At 37.7% G+C, this 20,042-nt stretch overlaps 3 protein-coding genes and 1 pseudogene across 3 annotated transcripts; 2 read left to right on the plus strand and 2 right to left on the minus strand.

Annotated features, from left to right (window-relative positions):
• Positions 1-20: 20 nt before the first annotated feature.
• On the minus strand, positions 21-1,199 carry LOC137720080 (cell number regulator 13-like; annotated as a pseudogene).
• Positions 1,200-1,618: 419 nt separating this feature from the next.
• On the plus strand, positions 1,619-4,485 carry LOC137720206 (eukaryotic translation initiation factor 2 subunit alpha homolog). Its single transcript, XM_068459244.1, has 7 exons — positions 1,619-2,085; positions 2,412-2,468; positions 2,550-2,636; positions 2,730-2,876; positions 2,961-3,065; positions 3,805-3,903; positions 4,139-4,485. Exons 1-7 carry the CDS (start codon positions 1,702-1,704, stop codon positions 4,289-4,291), a joined length of 1,032 nt encoding a protein of 343 aa, XP_068315345.1. The 5' UTR covers positions 1,619-1,701; the 3' UTR covers positions 4,292-4,485.
• Positions 4,486-7,359: 2,874 nt separating this feature from the next.
• LOC137721063 (probable methyltransferase PMT23) lies at positions 7,360-10,316 on the plus strand. The gene is made up of 8 exons (XM_068460184.1): positions 7,360-7,852; positions 8,145-8,294; positions 8,377-8,647; positions 8,735-8,845; positions 9,023-9,194; positions 9,332-9,568; positions 9,669-9,863; positions 9,991-10,316. The coding sequence occupies exons 1-8, from the start codon at positions 7,385-7,387 to the stop codon at positions 10,193-10,195; spliced, it is 1,809 nt and encodes a 602-aa protein (XP_068316285.1). The 5' UTR covers positions 7,360-7,384; the 3' UTR covers positions 10,196-10,316.
• A 24-nt stretch (positions 10,317-10,340) lies between these two features.
• Positions 10,341-14,349, minus strand: LOC137721213 (protein VAPYRIN-like). The gene is made up of 3 exons (XM_068460314.1): positions 14,220-14,349; positions 11,504-12,519; positions 10,341-10,991 (listed from the first exon to the last, which is right to left on the minus strand). The coding sequence occupies exons 1-3, from the start codon at positions 14,347-14,349 to the stop codon at positions 10,608-10,610; spliced, it is 1,530 nt and encodes a 509-aa protein (XP_068316415.1). The 3' UTR covers positions 10,341-10,607.
• Positions 14,350-20,042: the final 5,693 nt, after the last annotated feature.

The raw sequence follows: 20,042 nt of genomic DNA on the forward strand, positions 1-20,042 counted from the left end.
AACGTCGGAGTTTTCGAGAAATTCTTATGTCCGGCTGTTTATATTCGGCACCACTCTCACATTGAGGGAGAGACCCTTGTATATGCCGGCAGTCAGATATAAGAATTTGTCGAGGGTGGTGAGACCCAAAAAGTGAGTTCAATACAACTGATGTTGATTTATGCCATATTGTTGGAGTCGTAAATTGAAGCCAAAGGACTCGCAGCCTTCTTTTGTGTACAGGTCCATTTTTATTTTTTATTTTACAAGATAATATTCTACTTGAAACTAATTTAATCTACGAAGAAGATTTAGAGTACGTTGTCTTAGTTAATTGACCTAACCCGCTTTTGGGGTTAAGTCCATTTCATAGAAGGCTCGCTGCAACAACCGAAAAGCTCAGGCTGCCACTCCGTCCGGCCTTCGTTCTCTGGCTGAAAACCGGGGCCTCCATAGATGGAGTTGGCATCGACTGCATACCTGTGCCACAAAATGCTTTCAATCAACCAAATAGTAATGCAGAGCTGCATTTCAGGTTACTAAAATGTGCTTTACGAGAAATGTTTGTTACTGGTACACGTGTTATATCATAAGGGTATTGATTACTTGTCAGCGTTACGGTAGCATCGAAAGATTACTCGTGATTACTCTCAATCTCGCAAACACTACTTTCCCTGACACCACATAACTTGTTTGGTAGACAAGAGGCTTCTCAACTTTCTTTCCTGGCAACACACACCAATCACTACATTTTCTGCAACATTGATAAGATGTTCAGTCACCCGGCATTGATCAGGACCGTTAATCGATACTGATCGCTGTAATTCGATATTCAGCTTCTCTTTCTCATTGAGACTTAATTTTGGTCAAAAATATTATCTTGTCGTTATTGTCTATATATCATGTCGTAAAATAACATTCCAAACAATCTAAGCAAGAAAACACCATCTCATGCTATAAAATAACATGTGAGACTGTCTGATACGAAACAGGTTGACATACGAAGGCGAAACTCTTGAAGCAGAGAAACCAAGGGGTGGACAAGGAGACCGACGTGGCGATCACTATCCGCCTGGACTTGCCGGAACTGGTACATTACACTCCACACTACGGCAATCACGTAGAGACAGCTCGTCTCTGCAACCCTTCACCAGTTGAAGCGCTTTTAACAGAACCCTTTCAAGAACATCCAACCGCTCCGTTGGACATGGGAGCTTCATCGTTAATTTCGTCTCTTTATATAAAAAAAATTTGTGCTAGGAAGACCGTACGGTCGAGATGTCCGAGTGGTTAAGGAGACAGACTCAAAATCTGTTGGGCTTTGCCTGCGCAGGTTTGAATCCTGCTGTCAAGTTTGAAAATTTTGAGTTTTAACGAAAATGAAAAAATAAATGGTAAAGTAAATAGTACCAAAATTGACATTTTAGTGTACAATAGTATCGAGAGTTTTTCATTAAAGTTCTATTTTCTTTCACTTCTTAGATTTGGGCCTTGAGCTATGTGGGCTTTACCCGGCCCACCATAAATAAAAATACAGAAATCCTCGTTTCAACGTTGCTAGACCATCTATCATACTATCACAGCTAAGCTCTCTCTCTCTCTCTGCTCTCAAAACCCTAACCCTCTTTTCTCCGGCGCGCCAAGCAACCCAGAAATTCTCTCTCTCTCTCGTTCTCTCTATCCCTAACCCTAGGTGAATCAATCTATTGAGCGGCAGCAACCATGGCTTCCCACGCGCCTAACCTGGAGTGCCGGATGTACGAAGCGCGGTACCCGGAGGTGGACATGGCGGTGATGATCCAGGTCAAGAACATCGCCGACATGGGCGCCTACGTCTCCCTCCTCGAGTACAACAACATCGAAGGCATGATTCTCTTCTCCGAGCTCTCCCGCCGCCGGATTCGGAGTGTCAGCAGCCTCATCAAGGTCGGCCGCATCGAGCCCGTCATGGTCCTCAGGGTCGACAAGGAGAAGGGATACATTGATTTGAGCAAGCGGAGGGTTTCCGAGGAGGATATCCAGGCCTGCGAGGAGAGGTACAACAAGAGCAAGCTCGTCCATTCCATCATGCGCCACGTGGGTGAGACTTTGGGGATTGACTTGGAGGTAATTTTGTTTCAATTTCGATTGTTGGGGTTTTGTGTTGTTTTGGGTTCCCAGAATTTGTGAGAATTGTATGTTCGGGGGAAGAAAGTTAGACTTTTTATGCAGAATTATAAAGCTATGTATATTGTGTTATTGTTAATTGGGATTTTGTAAATGATAGCTGCATCCAGTTCCTTTAAATTTATGTACTTTTTCGGTGCGAAGAAAATCGATGGCGTATGATCAAATGTGTTATTGATTGACTATAGTGATTACTTTTTATTGTTTGTTATTCATTGTGTTTCGTAGGATATTAACTTATTACTAATTTACATTACTTGTTACAGGACTTGTATGTCAATATTGGCTGGCCGTTATATAGGAAGTACGGTCATGCTTTTGAGGTAAGGATGTTTACCATTGTTTCAATGTCTGTTTGTGGTGTTGATTTTCAGTAATGAACATGAATTATTACTTTTTTGCAGGCTTTCAAAATAGTTGTGACTGATCCTGATTCAGTTCTTAGCACCCTCACACGTGAGGTCAAAGAGGTTGGCCCTGATGGACAAGAGGTAATGCCTGTTTGCGTGAGGTTTATGCCTCATATTCTCCTGTTTATATCGCATATATAGAGGTGTCATGCTTGCTTGCATCTGATTTTGTAGGTCACTAAGGTGGTTCCTGCTGTGTCAGAGGAAATTAAAGAATCTCTGGTGAAGAATATTAGGAGAAGAATGACTCCACAACCATTGAAGATCCGAGCTGATATTGAAATGAAATGCTTCCAATTTGATGGTGTTCTTCACATTAAGGTTCTCTGTGGCCTCTGCTTATTTTTCTTTCATGGTGTTTTCTATTTTTGGCAGGATTTTGATTTTAGACATTGTAATCTGCAGGATGCCATGAGGAAAGCGGAAGCTGCGGGCAATAATGACTGTCCTGTGAAAATTAAACTGGTCGCTCCTCCACTTTATGTTCTTACCACACAGACTCTTGATAAGGTCTGCTCAAACTCTGATTTGGTCTTCATTTGATCATTTTTTTTTACAATTGCACAATTACCATGCAGAAATCTAGATTACCACTCGAAGCTGTATAGTGGCATGCCGATAATGTCTGCTATGTCTATATAGACTACATTGTATGACATGCTGTTGGGAATAAGCTAGTGTTTTGATTCAGGGTTTAAATGTTCGTTACCCTTTCTGGCTAAAAAGGAACATTAGAGTTCTGAGCCTGAACACTGTTTTTGTGAAAAAGTAGATCTTCAAATTCTGTACCTTGAACCTTTGAATTTGAGTCGGTTAAGATATCATCTGATGGCTGTTAATGGGTCACAGCCTTTTCCTACATATTTTTCGTTTTCTGCATTTGTGTCATATATCCACCGTCTAATCTTTCTTGTGGCCAACCCATGCATAATAGTGTGTAGCTTCAGTTTGAACCCTAAATTTGGCAATGGTATAATTTGACCTTGCCATTCTAGCACTTATTTTAGTTTCCTCGTAGCGTTTTGGTTCTTAAATATTGCTGGATTTATATTATCAATTTATTCACATCCTGCATCGATACGGCATTAGTTACAATTTCTCTTCTGACGATACCATATACTTTTGGAAGCTGGAAATGTAGCACGTGGTTTCTGTTGACCTTCCTGCAGACAGTTGTGAAATATGACGGTAGAGTTGTCACTAGCTACTTTGCTAATAAGTTTTATAATTTCTATTCTGGGTTGGGCAGGAGCAAGGCATATCAGTTCTAAGCAATGCAATTGTAGCGTGCACACAAGAAATTGAACATCACAAGGGGAAACTTACAGTGAAGGAAGCACCCAGAGTGGTGAGTGGTCCACCCTATTCATCATGTTTTGTCTATTTTACAACTAATCTTGGTTTTGTGGTCTGTTTTCGATTTCTATTTGAATTTGACTTCTTGAAATATTTTAGTTCAGAACCTCCAGAACTTGCTTTTTGTCTGAACAATCGTACCATTTAAATTCTTAACCATAGCAATCTCGATTGACTTGCCATGGAAACTTCTTTATTTCTGGGTCTAATATGGTGTACTGGTGTAGGTGAGTGAACGGGATGATAAACTACTTGCTGAGCACATGAGTAAGCTTCGCCAGGAGAATGAGGAGGTTAGCGGTGATGAGGGTAGTGAGGAGGAAGAAGACACTGGAATGGGAGAAGTTAACATCGATGGAGGTCCTGCCATATTAGATTGAAAAAAATGTGGATTAGATATAGTGGCTTGACACCGTTTCCATCAAGCAGGTTCCTTTTCGATTATTTTGCACTCTTGCTTTATTAACAGTTGTATAAAACCAATTTCGAAGTATTGTATCATCGAGATATTTCGGCAATTTACCAAACTGAGCTGAGTTTTCGTGGAGGAATGAGGATACATATACCGTTTTTAGTTCGGCGTCTAAAACAGTAATGGAGAAAGTTTTGTGTCCCTGCGGCTTATATTTGTTTGCTCACCTTGTTTGTACATTTGAGCATTGAAGATTGTTGGTCCTCTGATATATATCACCTGTGAGTAATCGAAATAATGTTAGGCTTGCTTGTGAACTATCTGAACTCGGTGGGGTTGGCAGTTTTTGGAATGATAAGAGACTGTTGTCTTTAGAAGTGGGAATCCTCATCCTGCTAGAGCTCCAATGTTGATTGCAGTTTTTGGGAAATGATTTTATGCAGACAAACAACTCAAGGAGAACTATACCAAAGCTGACACAATTGAAGATAAGATGGGAGCCGCCAAATGTATGCGTGGAAGGACTTGGATCTCATCTTGATCTAAATTGTGGGGATCCTAAGGATTCTCGCATTTCAGCCATTCATCGTGCATCGTGTGGTCAGAAATCATTTGATTTTTTTTATTTAAAATTAAATATAAATAGTACCTGACGAAAATTGATCGTACAATGTACGATGAATGACTAAAATGTGGAGGGATTCGGAGAGGATCTTCTTCCGTTGTTTAATACCATGGAGACTGAAGAATGTTATTAAGAATATTTTATGGCTCACAAACTCTTTTCGCTCTCTCTTGGGGGCACGTTTTTAGATAAACAAATTTTCTAGCTGATGACGCTGCACATTCATAATGTGCCCGTGGTCAAGTTTTTGTTTTGAGAAAAAAAAAATTGTCATCCAATTTCCAAATCGCCGAAAGTTTTTTTTCAAACAATTTCATTGACTTTTGTATCTCGTCAAAATTTTCAGACTATCAAAAGAAATATTTGTCGTCAAAGCCAAATCGCCGAAAGTTTTACAAACGATTTCATTGACTTTTTGTGGGTATAAACACCAAAACGATGATTTTTTTTATATTTTTTATCTGTAAAGATTCGATAATTGCCAATCACGTAATTTTTGGGAGGGCAACTTTTACTTTATTGAATTATAATAGTGCTACACACGAGTACATGATTTTAGCCTTCAAAAATAAATAAAGTAGAAATAACTGCCTGCAATTCCCTTTTTTTTAACCGATGGAAAGACTTGGTTCCTCAAAAATTGAGGAAGAACTCTTTTTTAAGATATCTTGTGGTTTATTTACAGAATTTCAAGTTTATGTTCTGAACTATTCATATTATAAATTACTATTCAAAGTTTACTTGTACAAAAAATCAGTTAAAGTTAAGATTATAAATAGTCATCAAATTGTATAAAAATAAAAGGATGAATTTGATAAAAATATTATGAACCGTCTATCTATTTGTTATATTTGATTGACTATGGCATCTTAGTTTAATTGATTTTTTGCAGAGATGATATTTACAGAGTGATTTATAATATGACCGGTTTCAATCATAAGCACGAAGTTCTGTGAGTAGATACGAAGTATTTTGAGGAGAAACTCCTCCTTAACCAATCCAATGGATTAGGAAAAAAAAAAAAGGGGAAAATTTGAAATAGATCCAATTTTATAGACTACCTTTTGAAATAGGTCTAATTTTTAGTGATTTTTGACTTTTGAAATAGGTCCAATTTTTAGTTACTTTGGATCTATTTCAAAAAACCCCAAAAAAAAATTTCAAATAAGATATTTTAAACGCAAAGAATTGAAACTTCGACTAAAGTTGGTATTGTAGGGTAATATTTGTGAGAGTCAATTCTAAATCGATTGAATTGAAACTTCGCCACAAACAGGATGTTTGAAAGTGTTTTCATAATGGCTAAATGCTTTCAAATTTATAACATTGTATTAATAGAACCTTCTTGATTAACCGAAAAAATAAAAAAAGACGATTTTTCCTCTATTCTTAATTCAATAAAAAAAATCATGAACATTTAAGATAATTTTGCAGAAAAAAGATTTTTTTTTTCTCTTTTCTAACTCACATGTCATCCCATAAGCATTTTCAATAAAAATAATGAAAAATGTTTGAAAACTTTGAGTTTTTATGATAAGGACAAAATAAAGGGTAAAATGAATAGTATCATGATTAACTTTTTAATGTAAAAATATGATTTTTCGTTAAAATGAATAATACTGAAAGATTTTCATTAAAGTTCCCTAGTTTTAAACTAATTTATCAACTTTTTATTATGATTGATTAACTAACTAATCATGACATCATGTATACAATGTCAAGCACTAACAACCAAACTATCTCCACATTAGCTAAACTACAACAAATGTGGCATTTTGGCACTATCACTAATTATCAAGGGCTCTTTGACAAATGCTTTTAAATGACTAAAAGTATTTTTAAAGAAAATATTTTTGGGTTTTAAAAGCACTTGTAGTGCTTCATGCTAAAGCACCAATTATGTGTTTCTTACTGAAAGATCTTCAAGTGCTTTTTCAAAATTAACTTGCATTTTTACTAAAGTTCGTTTCAAAACATTTTATCCAAAAGTATTTTCAGTAGTTTAAAAACACTTGTCAAATGACCCCTAAGTTATTAACAATGTTTGGCAAAGATGTTTTCAAGTGCTTTCTTGAAAAGCACTTTTTTGATGAAATTTCAACGGACTTATGACTGTTTTCAAAGAAGCATTTTCAGATAAGTGCATGGTTACCAACTATAAACCACTCACCGGTGTTGTACAACAAAAATGATTATTATATTTAAATTCTGCGTACGAGGTGTTCCAAATATAAATAAATAAAATAATTGCAGACAGAGAGAGGGCGTCTCCATCGGTTAACGACATTTCGAAAATCCTCGTAAAAATACCGCGTACTCCTCTCTCCATCTCCAAATCCCCCGATCGCCTCCTGCTCCCCCACTCCATATAAATACACCTCCCTCTCTCTCCTCTCTCTCCTCTCTCTCTACACACAGAGCTATCAACCAACAACAATGGGAATCTCAGTCCCAAGCTTTTTCAAAGAGCGAAAGTTCCCTTTCGTTTTCACACTCTTACTCCCACTCGCCTGCATCACCATCCTCCTCTTCACCAACATCACCACCAACGCCCCTTACCCTCTCTTCTTCTTCTCCGATCTCCAGACCTCCCCCTCCTCCTCCCAACCCATCTCTCCTCCCGCGCCCTCCAACCCCGCCGGAGAGCCGCCCCAAGGGGACGAACTCGTTTGGGAGGAACCCGCTTTCCCTGTTTCTGGGATTCCCAATTGGAACCTCTGTACGGGTCCGGTGGCCGTCGATTACATTCCGTGCTTGGACAATTCCAAGGCGATCAAGGAGTTGAAGTCGCGCCGGCATATGGAGCACCGCGAGCGGCATTGCCCCCAGCCGCCCCCGCGGTGCCTGGAGCCGCTTCCCAAAGGGTATAAGGTGCCGGTTCCGTGGCCTCAGAGCAGGGACATGGTGAGATTTGTACTTTGGTAAGATTTGTTTCTGGTTTTTCTCAAATGGGTTTTGTTGATTTGTTTCAAGAAGGTGGGTGATTTGGTTTGTTCTTGGATTTTCTCAAATGGGTTTGTTGATTTGAATGAAGAAGATGGGTGATTCGGTTCGTTGTTGGATTGAATTTAATTTTCCGAGAAAAAAAATCATGATTTTCCTTTCTGGGAAAGTGTTTGTGGAAATGTGAAGTGGTTGTTGGCTTATTCTGTTTACTTTCACTCAATAATGTATTGGTGACGTTCTCTGTTTCCAGATATGGTATGACAATGTTCCTCACCCGAAGCTCGTCGAGTACAAGAAGGACCAAAACTGGGTGAAGAAGTCCGATGACTATCTTATTTTCCCCGGAGGCGGTACTCAGTTTAAGGACGGAGTTGATCACTACACCGATTTCATCGAAAAGGTACAGCGCTGGCCGGCTTTGCAGCTTTCGGGTTTACATTCCTTTTGAAATGTTGATTGGTTTCTCTTTGTTTTCGTTCTAGACTTTACCGGTTATTGAATGGGGGAGGCACGTCAGGGTTGTTTTGGACGTTGGCTGTGGTGTTGCTAGCTTCGGCGGCTATTTGCTGGATAAAGATGTCATTACCATGTCATTTGCCCCGAAAGATGAACACGAAGCTCAGATACAGTTTGCTCTTGAAAGGGGAATTCCTGCTACTCTCTCAGTGATTGGAACGCAAAGGCTGACATTTCCGGACAATGCATTTGATTTGATTCATTGTGCAAGGTGCCGGGTTCACTGGGATGCAAATGGTACTTTGTCTATCGAGTTTGCAAGTGTTATGCACTATTCTGTGTCCTGTTCTCTATGGTTATTTTGACGGTTTTTGGTTAGTGTAGGAGGGAAACCGCTACTGGAGCTCAACAGGGTTCTTCGGCCTGGGGGTTTTTTCGTATGGTCTGCTACGCCAGTTTATCGCGACAATGAAAGAGATACAAGTGTATGGAAATGTTCGTAATCCAACTCTGTTTCTGTTTTTCACTCATCCCTATAGTCACCATCTATTTTCTTTACTGGACTGCATTTCATTGAAGCTTTAGAGTTAAGACTTCAGCAATAAAATGTACTATAAAAAGTGACGATACGTGGAGCTGATCTAAGTTTGATATTGATCATGTTTCTTCCAGCAATGGAGGCTCTGACAAAATCAATGTGCTGGGACGTCGTTGCTAAGACTGTCGATTCAACTGGAATCGGGCTTGTAATATATCGGAAGCCTATTGCCTTTGTCCGATATTTTAAACGTAAAGAAAAATATCCACCTCTTTGTGGTCCTGCAGAGAGGAAAGTAGGTGCATGGTAATTTTCTGGTTATCCTCTCTCGTAGCGCTGCTACCTACCAGTGGCGGTTGTGTAAAGCTTTGGACGAACACAAAACTTGTCTAAGCAGAGAGTACCTTTGGACTGTTGTAATTTTGTCTGTGTTTTTGTTACAGGTATGCGCCGCTCACTGCTTGTCTTGCCCCGCTACCTCGCTATAGCTGGCCCTTGCCGTGGCCAAACAGACTTACCAGTAAACCTCCAAGCCTAATGCGTGACCCGGAAGGGGAGGAAATGTTCTACAAGGACACCATTCACTGGACTGCGCTTGTCTCCGATGCCTATCAGAAAAATGCTGCTATAAATTGGTCGACTGTGCGGAATGTAATGGATATGAATGCTGGTTTCGGAGGGTAAACATATCTAGCAAATGAGTTGTTGCTACTTCCATATTTTCATTTTTGTTTTGTCATCAAATTGCTTAGCCATTGAGATTCTGGTGGTGCGTTTCAGATTCGCTGCTGCACTTACCGATCAACAACTCTGGGTAATGAACGTCGTCCCCATTCATCTACCAAATACTCTTCCGGCTATTTTTGACAGAGGGTTGATCGGAATATACCATGACTGGTGCGAGTCTTTGAATACCTACCCTAGAACATATGATCTGCTGCATTCCAGTTTCCTCTTCGAAAAACTTCCAGACAGGTACATTATGGTTTCTCACTGCTCTTATGACCTTTTGATTGCTATAGATCATCTAATGAAAGCACGTCAGTATTAGTTTCGCACACCAGTCGACAATTTTGTTGATATTGGTCTTCGATTTTGTCAGATGCGACATTGTAGATGTCGTCGTGGAGATGGATCGCATATTAAGACCCGGTGGATATCTAGTAGTTCAGGACACAACTGAAGTGATAGACAAGCTGAGACCAATTCTGCAGTCGCTTCACTGGTCTACAGCCCTCTACCGGGATCAGTTTCTTTTCGGTAAGAAAGGTTTCTGGCGTCCATCAAGAGCTGCAAGTAAATCATGAACAGAGTTGCTCATCTTAATTTCACCTGTACAATCTTATATTATATATATAAAGTTGTTAACCAATAGAAAGATAGAAATAGGAAGTTTTCAACATTTTTGTTCTGTTTTCGACTCACAAAATAAGCATCGACACGATCATAGATAAAAATTTATATTCATACCAGTAATGAAATGATAAAGCTTCTCTCATTTTTGCAATCTTCCTTCTTGTTTGAGATAATACAAGTAAAATGCAGATTAGTACATCTATACCTAATCAAGCTTAAACAAATACTTGGGAGCCAAGAAATCCTGCAAACAGGGCAAGAAAAACGACGGGTGTGACGTCATCGTGACAATGGATGGTCTCCCAATAGTGAAGTACTCACCTCGTATTAGGTCCTCAGTGCGATCAGTAAATGTGGTTCAAATTAATGTTTTCTGCTGGTAAGAAACTCAGTTATATCATCGTACCCCATAGCAGTAGCCATGTACAGAGGGGTGGCGCCGCCGTTGCTCTTGGCATTGACGTTAGCCCCACTATGAACCAAGATCTTAACCGTCTCTAAGCTCCCGCCGACGACTGCCATATGCAAGGGTGCGTGGCCTTCACCGTCTTGGGATTCCAAATCCGACCCAAATCGGATGAGCACCCGAGCAACGTCCTTGTGGCCTTTGATGGCCGCGGCATGCAGGGCTGTCAAGCCATATTGATCACAGCAGTTTATATCCGCGCCATTTTGTAACAACAATTCAACATTCTTCAAATCTCCTCTTCTCGCTGCCATCAACATTAGTTCTCCCATTTCTAGTTTCTACATATCCAAAAAGTATGATCAAAGATCTAACCTTATATAATGTCCCAAAAATCAGTGAGGGTGATCGGAATTTTTTTTTCAATTTCGGCTAAAATCAATAGACTTCTTTGATATTTTCGATGCATCTGTTAAAATTTCGGAGAATATTGAGATATCTATCTTTATTTTCATAAATTTATATATCGATATTTCCAACCACAGCGGTATTTTAGATACTAAACACGATAAAACTTGATCATAACATTTAATTTTGAAGGAAAATGAATGAAAATAGCTTGAAAACTATGAGTTTTAACGAAAAATGACAAAAATGTGTTATAAGTGAATAGTACTATAATTGATTTTTTAAAGTAAAATTATGATTTTTCATTAAAATGAACAGCACCGAAAACTTTTCATTAAAATTCGTTAATTTTTATGCGTGTTTGTGTCTTTGTAGTGGTAAGTTGTAACACAAGGTAAGCCCTAGAACACATATTTAATAAAAACTAAAAAAATAAACCACTTACATCTTTGTCATGAGCAAAATCATGGCGCGAACGGCTGTGACCAATAGTTGTCGTGGGGTCCGCACTAGATTTCCTCACCTCGGCACGCCTGCCATTTCCCTTGTCCTTAGAATCCAACGGCTCAGATTCCCTCAGTCCCAGAACATCATCCAGTCGATCACACGCCTCTGCCACGTCTAGCTCATCACGTCCGTTGGATGGATATTTAGAATGTCCTTCGTAATGCACTTGATCGTAATGCACTTGATCGCTGCTCACACTTACCCCGATCGGGCCAATCCTCAATCCCCCTTCGAGCAGCAAGTTAATCAAGTTCTCCGGGTTATCCAACTGGGTCGCAATCCGGAGGATCGACTCAGCTTCCGCGGGCGGCAACTCGGCGAGAATCGTCCTCTGCCGCTTGATTATATTCCTGACGCCGTCGTAGTCCCCGCAAGTAACGGCGTGGCGCAACAGCAAGGGGCCCACAAAGGCGACCTTGAGCTTGATATCGTGAGTGGACCCGCGGGGACACGAAGAGCTGGAGAACCAGTGGTTGATGGAGTCGGAGTGAGTTGACTCGGTGGTGAACTCTGCGGTTCGGATGAGGAATTTGTCGGACGGCGAGCGAGGGTAGGCGGGCGGGAGCTGGGTCTGGGGCTTGAGGATGACCTGGAAGGTGACGTGGGAGAGAGGCGGGATTAAGCCGGTGGGCGGTTTGACGAGGAACTTGTGAGGGGAGGAGGTTTGGACCTTGAAGGCTACGGCGGCGGTGGCGCATAGGGAGGTAAGGCGCACGTTAGCGCGGCATTTGGAGTCGAGTGCGAAGTCGATACAAATTTCTTGCTCCGAAACTTGTACTAGTTTTTTATCCATCGGAATACGGACTGGACTGGACTGGATTGGACGGGACTGGATTGAGAAGGTGGGATTATCCGAATGAAGGAGGAGCTTGTGGGTGGAGAGAGGAGGAGGAGATTGGCATTTGCGCTGGCGCGTACCAGCGCTGAAATCACGTGCTTTTGTGGGTCCCACAACTAAAAAGCCACGTCATTGGACTCACGGGACTTTTGTCCTATCCTGTCATACGCACCGATGTTTGATGAGTTTAAATCTGTTGTGCCCAAAACCCACTGCCGAGCCTGTGATATGCTTATGCCTTTGACACCTGTCCTATTTCATAACAACGTGAAAAAGAAATGGTAGTGCTATTTACACACCTATTTATACTTTTCACACACCTATTTCAATTTTCGACTGTCGAATCGAATAAATTGAAGAAAATTTTCAAATTTAATCTAAATATATGTGAAAGGAAAAGAAGAATTAACATTTTCAATGAGATGACATCGTAACATTTTCAATGGGAAAATGTCATAATATAAGACAAATAAAAACAATGTTTGAGTCAATCCGTCCACGCGTGAGTGAGTAAAAATACGTCATTGCGTCCAGATTTAATTGACCTGGACCTTTGTGACTCTCTAATAATAGAAATCTTGTAATTATGAATTGTAAAATTCGCAATTATTTTGTTTGGATTTCATACCGTTTATGTGAAAGTTCACCGCATTGCACCGGACGCATAGAAGTTGTGTAAGTGATTGATTGGTGTTGATAGTACGTATCAAGCTTTTTTCCTAAATGAATTAATTGGTTAACAAAATTGTCTCATTTTTTAAACAAATATATATGTTTTAAATAAAATGATATATTCACACTATTGGTAGGGCCATAGAATAAATTTGTATCAAACTTCTTATTCACGAAACTCGAATTTAAAACCTGTTACTTATCAGTAAAAATAGATATTAATAGACGGTGAAATATTGGTACCAAATTTTTGTAGTGATTTCACGAACTTTCATGAACAAACGAAAACAAATATATAAATGAAAAACAGATGTCACTAGACCAAATAATCATGTGCGACATCACTTGAATTTAGTTCTAAATTAAATTCTTTAAATTATTAATAATTAGCCAATGTGAAGACGAAAAACAAACTCGTTATAACTCAAAATCACAAGTGTATTCAAAGCTCAAAACGTTTTATTGGGTACATGCACATACTTATACCATATATGGAAATGTATAAGGAAAAACATAGGTAAGTTAGTGCATCCTTATTTTCAAACATTGCCAAGGATGGAAAATGAAACAAACATATGTGAAAATGTCATCTCCAAATGTGTGATGGTTTTTCAATCACCTATTGTGAATAACCGCTAAAACTACGAAGTTACCATCTTCTTTTTCTTTCACATTAGTGGTATTTCTTTTTCGACGTTAGGAGATATTCAATGGCAAAATCCAAGGTTTAACTAATAATAAATATAGTAGCTTTAACACTACCCTTTTTTAACCAACTTGTATTACATTACCCTTTTTTAACCAACTCGTATTACATTGTACAACCAATTATGTGATACACTCGACACACTGCACTAAGTTGTAAATATATACGTTTGACCAGATCCAGAACTACTTTGAAATTATTTATTTTTGTTGAAGAAAAATTATTTTGAAATTCCAAAAGATATCCTTTGTTCTTATCTAGGGCCATTACTTAACTTCACATACCTAATTAGGGGCACCCTAATTCCAATTGTGATTTGCATAAATAACCCCATTGGAGACCCACCAAAGTTTCACTAGTCACTAGAACACTCTTCTCTCTCTCTCTCTCTCTCTCTCTCTCTCTCTCTCTCCATGTGGTCACCATGGCCGAAATCACCAAGAAGGGTGCACACAACCAAACCAGCCCGGTTACAGAGGAGCTTTTCCTGCTCATCCTTCAAAGACATCCAAAACCTATGCGAACCTGAACCCGCATCCGAGGTCCTAAGCCCGCGGAGCGCGTCCATTTTGCACCGGGTCAAAATATCCACCTCAGCCCTTCGCTTGTGGGCCCACCGAAAAGCGAATCCACCAGACGCCGACCAGCGCGTGGTAATCTACCACACCAGCCTCCGCGTCGTACGCAGGACATTCGAGGACTGTAAAACCGTCCGATCCATCCTCCACGGATTTCACGTCCCGATCGACGAGCGAGATCTGTCTATGGACGGGAAGTTCCTGCACGAGTTGCAGGCGATTACGGGGAACAAGACTTTGACTCTTCCGATGGTTTTCATTGGCGGGCTCTTCATTGGTGGCGTCGAGGAGGTCAAACAGCTCCACGAGAGCGGGGAATTGAAGAGGCTGATCCAACGGCTGCCAGTGGTGGACCCCAGAGGGTGCGATTTCTGTGGAGGGCTGAGATTTGTTCTCTGCCAGACGTGTGATGGGAGCCATAAGGTCTATGATGAGAATATTGGGTTTACTCCCTGTACGGTATGCAACATCAACGGTTTGATTAAGTGCCCTTCGTGTGCTCCGGTGCGGCGGCCCCACAGGGAGTGTACCCTCAAGTTTTCCCCCATTTGATTAATTAGTTGAACTCGGACCAAAAAAAAAAAAAAATTAGAACACAGTTTGCTTTTTTTTCTTTTTTCCTGGGTTTGTTTATTTGCTTCGATTTGGGGGAATATGAATGTGATGATTAATTGAACTATAATTTTTATTTTATCTAGCTAATTAAGTTGGAATTTTGTTAGCTTTGAGGAAGATCGAATTGTCTTGTTCCAATTTTTTTTTTTTTGAATGAACATCTGATTATAAAATATTGTGTAAAAAATATGAGGTGATAGACTCAGATGAAAATATTGAGTGGTGGTATTGGTTCACTAAAAATTTGACAGGTGTATAATTAAAAGGGTGTGTTATTCACACACATTTTTTTACTTTTCACGCACATCTTGTTAATTTGTGTCATTTAATCTTTTTCAATTATCTGATCCGACGATCACAAATTAATATGGTATACGAAAAGTAAAAAAAAAATACGTGGATGGCATACCCTAAAACCCATCAACTTTTATCATTAACGCAGAGAAAGTATTAAATCCTATTTCTATTCAATGACTTCTTTAGTGTGCAAATCAAAATAGTGTGATATGTCTTTGGGCTTCTTCTTTAGTGTGCAAATCAAAATAGTGTGATATGGCTTTGGGCTTCCGCTAACCAACCTTTGCAGTATCGTTTATATCAAGTAATCACTACATTTATTGTCTGCCAAAGAAAATGGTGTGATGATCTGGCTTCGGCCTCTAGTTCACCAGAAAAAACAAAAATGAGTGTATGTCTAGAGTTTATAACTCGTTTAGATATGTTTTTGAAATGATTAAAATAATTTTTGGTGAAAATATTTTTAGAATTAATCTTTATTCAAAATAAAGTAAATCCTAGAAAAACACTTAAAATGTTTTCTGGAAGAAGCACATAAATGGTGTTTCTTGCAGAAAACACTTCAAGTGCTTTTGGAACCCAAAATGATTTTCTCTAAAAAAAGTTTTCAATCATTATAAAAGTACATGTAAAGGTGGAGCCAGAAAATACTTTATGGGTGGGCTAGCTAAAAAAATTACCCTAAAATCAAATTTTTTTTTTTTTTGCTACATATGTATTGTATGCAAAAATTTAAGTTTAACTTTTGTATTTGTATACTTAAAATTTGTCTGGCAGGAACTCAATAAGTTTCACAATTGCAAACTAACAAAATTACAATGAATCATCTAATTTCACATATATTTAGATTTAAATACAAGAAGAAGATAGAAAACTTGGTATTTCAATTACAACCACACAACTAGCACAAAGTAAAACATTGAAAGTAGAAGTAACGACAATATCAACAAAATTGGTTGAAACTAATATAAACCCCATTATATCAAAGCAGAATAATCTTGAACAAAATGACACAATTTCCATAGTAATTTTTATATTTTTAGTTGTGATAAATACTCATGGCGCTAGTTTCATTAAAAATAATTCTTCTTACACATTTTTTTGTCTATTATATAGACTATACAGTAAAGTATATATACATATTGCTACATATCCTCTCTGGGCTATAGGCCACCATAGTCTTTGGTGTGGCTACGCCATTGCAAACGAGCCCTAAGATGGTTTTTAGTGCGACCAAAATTGGATTTTTCGTTTAATGAATATTGGACGGATAAGGTATAACGGGGTTATATTGTGTTTGGTAAGACACACAATTTTTACATTACCAAAAGTGCATAGATAAGGCAATTGACCATTTACTACAGTGGTGGATAGATGTTGAGCCCTTGTATAACAGCGTGAGTTCAAGTCCTATCGATGACTAATCTAACATCTAATTTAACAAAATTTATTATTTGACAAAAAAAAAAAAAAATTGCACAGATAAGGCGTAACGGGGTTATTTTGTGTTCGGTAAGATACACAATTCTTACATTACCAAAATTGCTCCGGACGTTTCGGCCTTTTAAAAATCTAGCAAATTATCAATTTTTGGAAAATCCAACCAACTACCAATGTGCTTAGTAGTTATCTTTTCTTCATTTTCTAACACTATTGATATATTTTAAAACTTTAGATAAATGATATTAGATTTTAATTAAATATAAAATAATATTATTTAGACACAGAAAACATAATTATTGCTAGTGCACTCTTTAATCCAGGTGAATTTTATAAATAATGTTATAACCCACCATAACAAAAAAGTGTGTCAACTGCGGTCAATATTATGTATCTAAAAAATATTACTATTAAAAGAAAACTAGAACGAGGGACCTTACATTAAGAGAGTGCTTTTTTCCAAAAATTATTTCCCATACTTCTTGCAAGATAGTGAAAATTGAATATTACTAGACCAAATAATTATTCACTTTAAACTAAGAAAAAAAAATATAAATTATATTAATTGTTGGAATCAAAATTGCGTAACGTTGTGGATGGATGTGACACACAACTCATGGCACATGAAAAGAAAGCAAACAATCCGGATTAACCTTGGTACCAGGCAAGTAGCGGCCAAAAGTTTTCTAATAGCCAAGTTAGTAAGCAATTTATGAGATTCAAGCATGAAGCTTATATAGGTGTATTTATACTAGTCGAGATAGGCTTTTTAGATATATAATTTGTATTAAATAGGAGAATTCCATAGAATATCTAGGAGGAGATATTGTGTTCTCGTTTGTGTGTGATTACTTGCGAAACACAACAAGGTGTGGTCACTGTGGTGGCATCGTTGGTTCGTTTGATTAGCTCAATTCGATCACTGTTGTTTGGTCTATAACCGAACTTGTGAAATATACGTATTTCTATCTGTCTTACTTATGTCATAGAAAATCATGATTCGACATAAAGCTAATATTAAAAAATAATAATAATAACAACGTAACCCATCAACCTTAGCGTTAGTCGACAAAAAAATTCTAGAAACAAGAGGGCCTTTTCCATTGACCAAACTAAATGTATTAATTCATTGTATGTGGGCTTAGCCCATTTTTTTGAATCCTTTCTCAGCTTGGGCTAAAGTCAAGGCTTGTGGAGGATTGACTAAACCCATTTCAGTTTGACGAAAGCTACATACTCCAGAACCTTATCCTTTTGCATCCTTCGCAGCACAAGGATTTGTGACCCGCTTGGCTGCACATTCTGGAAGAGAAGAGGCCGAATTATTATTTATTTTTTTAATCAAATGATAAATTTTGTTAAATTTTATGTTAAATTGGATGTTAACTTAATCATTGACGAGATTTGAAATTATGAATCATATAAAAATTCAACATCTTTTCATTATTGTGGTAAAGAATTGCGTGCAAGAGGTTGAATTATTATCATGGTTTTGTAATTTCAATTTATATAATTTTAGCCATATAGTTTATTAATTGTTACCGACGAAAGGATAATGACCCAATTATATCACCACCATTTTCAAACAGCGTGACATCGTTTGAAGGTCGATTGACTTTACTCATTTCTGTTGTTTTAAGAAGTTACTTTACAAGGATCAAGATCCTCTCTTAAGCAAATGATAAGGATCTTCCTGATCAGGCTTATTGGTCCGTTCAAATTTTATCCGACAACTATAAACGGTTGAATAAAATTTGAACGGCTTAAGAGAGAATCGTGATTCACTTTACAATTACAAAAGTCGATTTTACCTTTTCATTTGTCATCAACGTAATACTTATCGAAAAAGGTTGTCAAACAGAAATATTGATTATTAAATTGCAACAATTAATAAACTAGGTGGCTACATTGCAAAAACTTAAAATTGGTTGTGGATTGTGACGTACGTGACCAAGTGAACACGCAAAGTGGTACAGTCAGTAACCTATCAATTCCAAGCGCTGAGGTGGGCCAACATCAAATACATCACCATGCTTTCTGATTCAATCTTTCGAGAAGAGATTTTTTTGTGATCTCTTCTATTAAGATAATCGGATTAAATGATCTAAATTTTTCTAATTTTATCATACAAAAAAAAATTATTACAGTTTTTAAAGGATCATAATAGGTAGACAGTTGGATAAAATTTAAAAAGTCCAAATCACTTAATTCAGTAATCTTAGTGGAAGATATCTAGAAATGATCTCTCCTCTGATCTTTCCGCTCTTCTAATTTTTTTATTATAAAGAAATCATTTATACTCGTACAGAAAACAATAAATTGTCAAATATTCTGCGGCTTATTCACTTAAAATTCCAAGCCTGGACCCAAACAGATACACGTGCCAACAATAATGTAGAATATGGACAAGGAATTGCGTAGATACTTTAAGATGTTTGTACAGAAATCTGAAAGTCAAGGGTCGTCGCGTACTGCCAATTAACCAAAACAGAGAAATAAAATGTGTGTGTGTGTTTTTTTTCAATTTATTTTTTGAGATTCGCATAATTTTTTATTTTGGTATTTAAAATAAAAAATCAATAGAAATGTTTTTTTATTTTTTCCATTATCAATCATTTTGTAGAAATTCTATTAAATTAAGGGTATTTTTGTCTAATTAACCCCTCCACTTACTTTTCTATTTAACATAAATTTTTCATGGGAGGTGGTCCTTTGTTTTGTTCACGATCAATCATTTTGTTTATTTAATAGAAATCTCTTTTAAAGTGAGGGTATTTTTGTCCAGTCAACCCCTCCAATTGTTTTCCATTTAACTGTAGGAGGACCAAAGTAAGAAGTTATGTCAAACTTATAAACCACTTCTATCGATTTTTTATGTCATAGACTAAAAAGAGTTATGTCAATTTCGAAACCGTTTTAGCTAAAACAAATTAAAAATTATAAAGCCGATTCATGATCATTTGATATTTCATCTTCTTGTTATGAACGATATTACTATTCTAACGACGGAAGGATAATTTGAAATTGAAATGCAATAAATTCTAAGAACAATAAATGAGAATTATGGATCATGAATCCGGATCCTCTTTGTGAGGATTCCAGAAATCCGTGAATCGTACATCGTATGATTATAAATTATTTTAAATATTTTTATTTAAAATTAAACACAAATAGTACTTGACAAAAACTAATCATACGATATACGATAAACCGACATGATTTACGGATCCCCATAATCTTCACCAAAATAATCCTGAGAGGATCCTGTTAGATGGATCATATTTGAAGCAAAATTATTATTAGAATTGTCCACGTCATGCTATAAACCAAT

This window comes from Pyrus communis, chromosome 16, assembly GCF_963583255.1.
Source record: "Pyrus communis chromosome 16, drPyrComm1.1, whole genome shotgun sequence".
In the NCBI taxonomy this organism is placed as follows: Eukaryota; Viridiplantae; Streptophyta; class Magnoliopsida; order Rosales; family Rosaceae; genus Pyrus; species Pyrus communis.

Bases quoted from the DNA above. Each gene is read 5' to 3' on its own strand.
- LOC137720206 (XM_068459244.1), top strand. From the start codon at position 1,702: ATGGCTTCCCACGCGCCTAACCTGGAGTGCCGGATGTACGAAGCGCGG. The intron at 2,469-2,549 runs GTAAGGATGTTT...ACTTTTTTGCAG, and splicing joins AGTACGGTCATGCTTTTGAG to GCTTTCAAAATAGTTGTGAC. The intron at 2,877-2,960 runs GTTCTCTGTGGC...TGTAATCTGCAG, and splicing joins ATGGTGTTCTTCACATTAAG to GATGCCATGAGGAAAGCGGA.
- LOC137721063 (XM_068460184.1), top strand. From the start codon at position 7,385: ATGGGAATCTCAGTCCCAAGCTTTTTCAAAGAGCGAAAGTTCCCTTTC. The intron at 7,853-8,144 runs GTGAGATTTGTA...CTCTGTTTCCAG, and splicing joins GGCCTCAGAGCAGGGACATG to ATATGGTATGACAATGTTCC. The intron at 9,864-9,990 runs GTACATTATGGT...CGATTTTGTCAG, and splicing joins TTCGAAAAACTTCCAGACAG to ATGCGACATTGTAGATGTCG.
- LOC137721213 (XM_068460314.1), bottom strand. From the start codon at position 14,349: ATGGACGCGCTCCGCGGGCTTAGGACCTCGGATGCGGGTTCAGGTTCG. The intron at 12,520-14,219 runs GTGATTTCGGCC...GTGGCTTTTTAG, and splicing joins GGTTGTGTGCACCCTTCTTG to TTGTGGGACCCACAAAAGCA. The intron at 10,992-11,503 runs GTAAGTGGTTTA...TTGGATATGTAG, and splicing joins ATTTTGCTCATGACAAAGAT to AAACTAGAAATGGGAGAACT.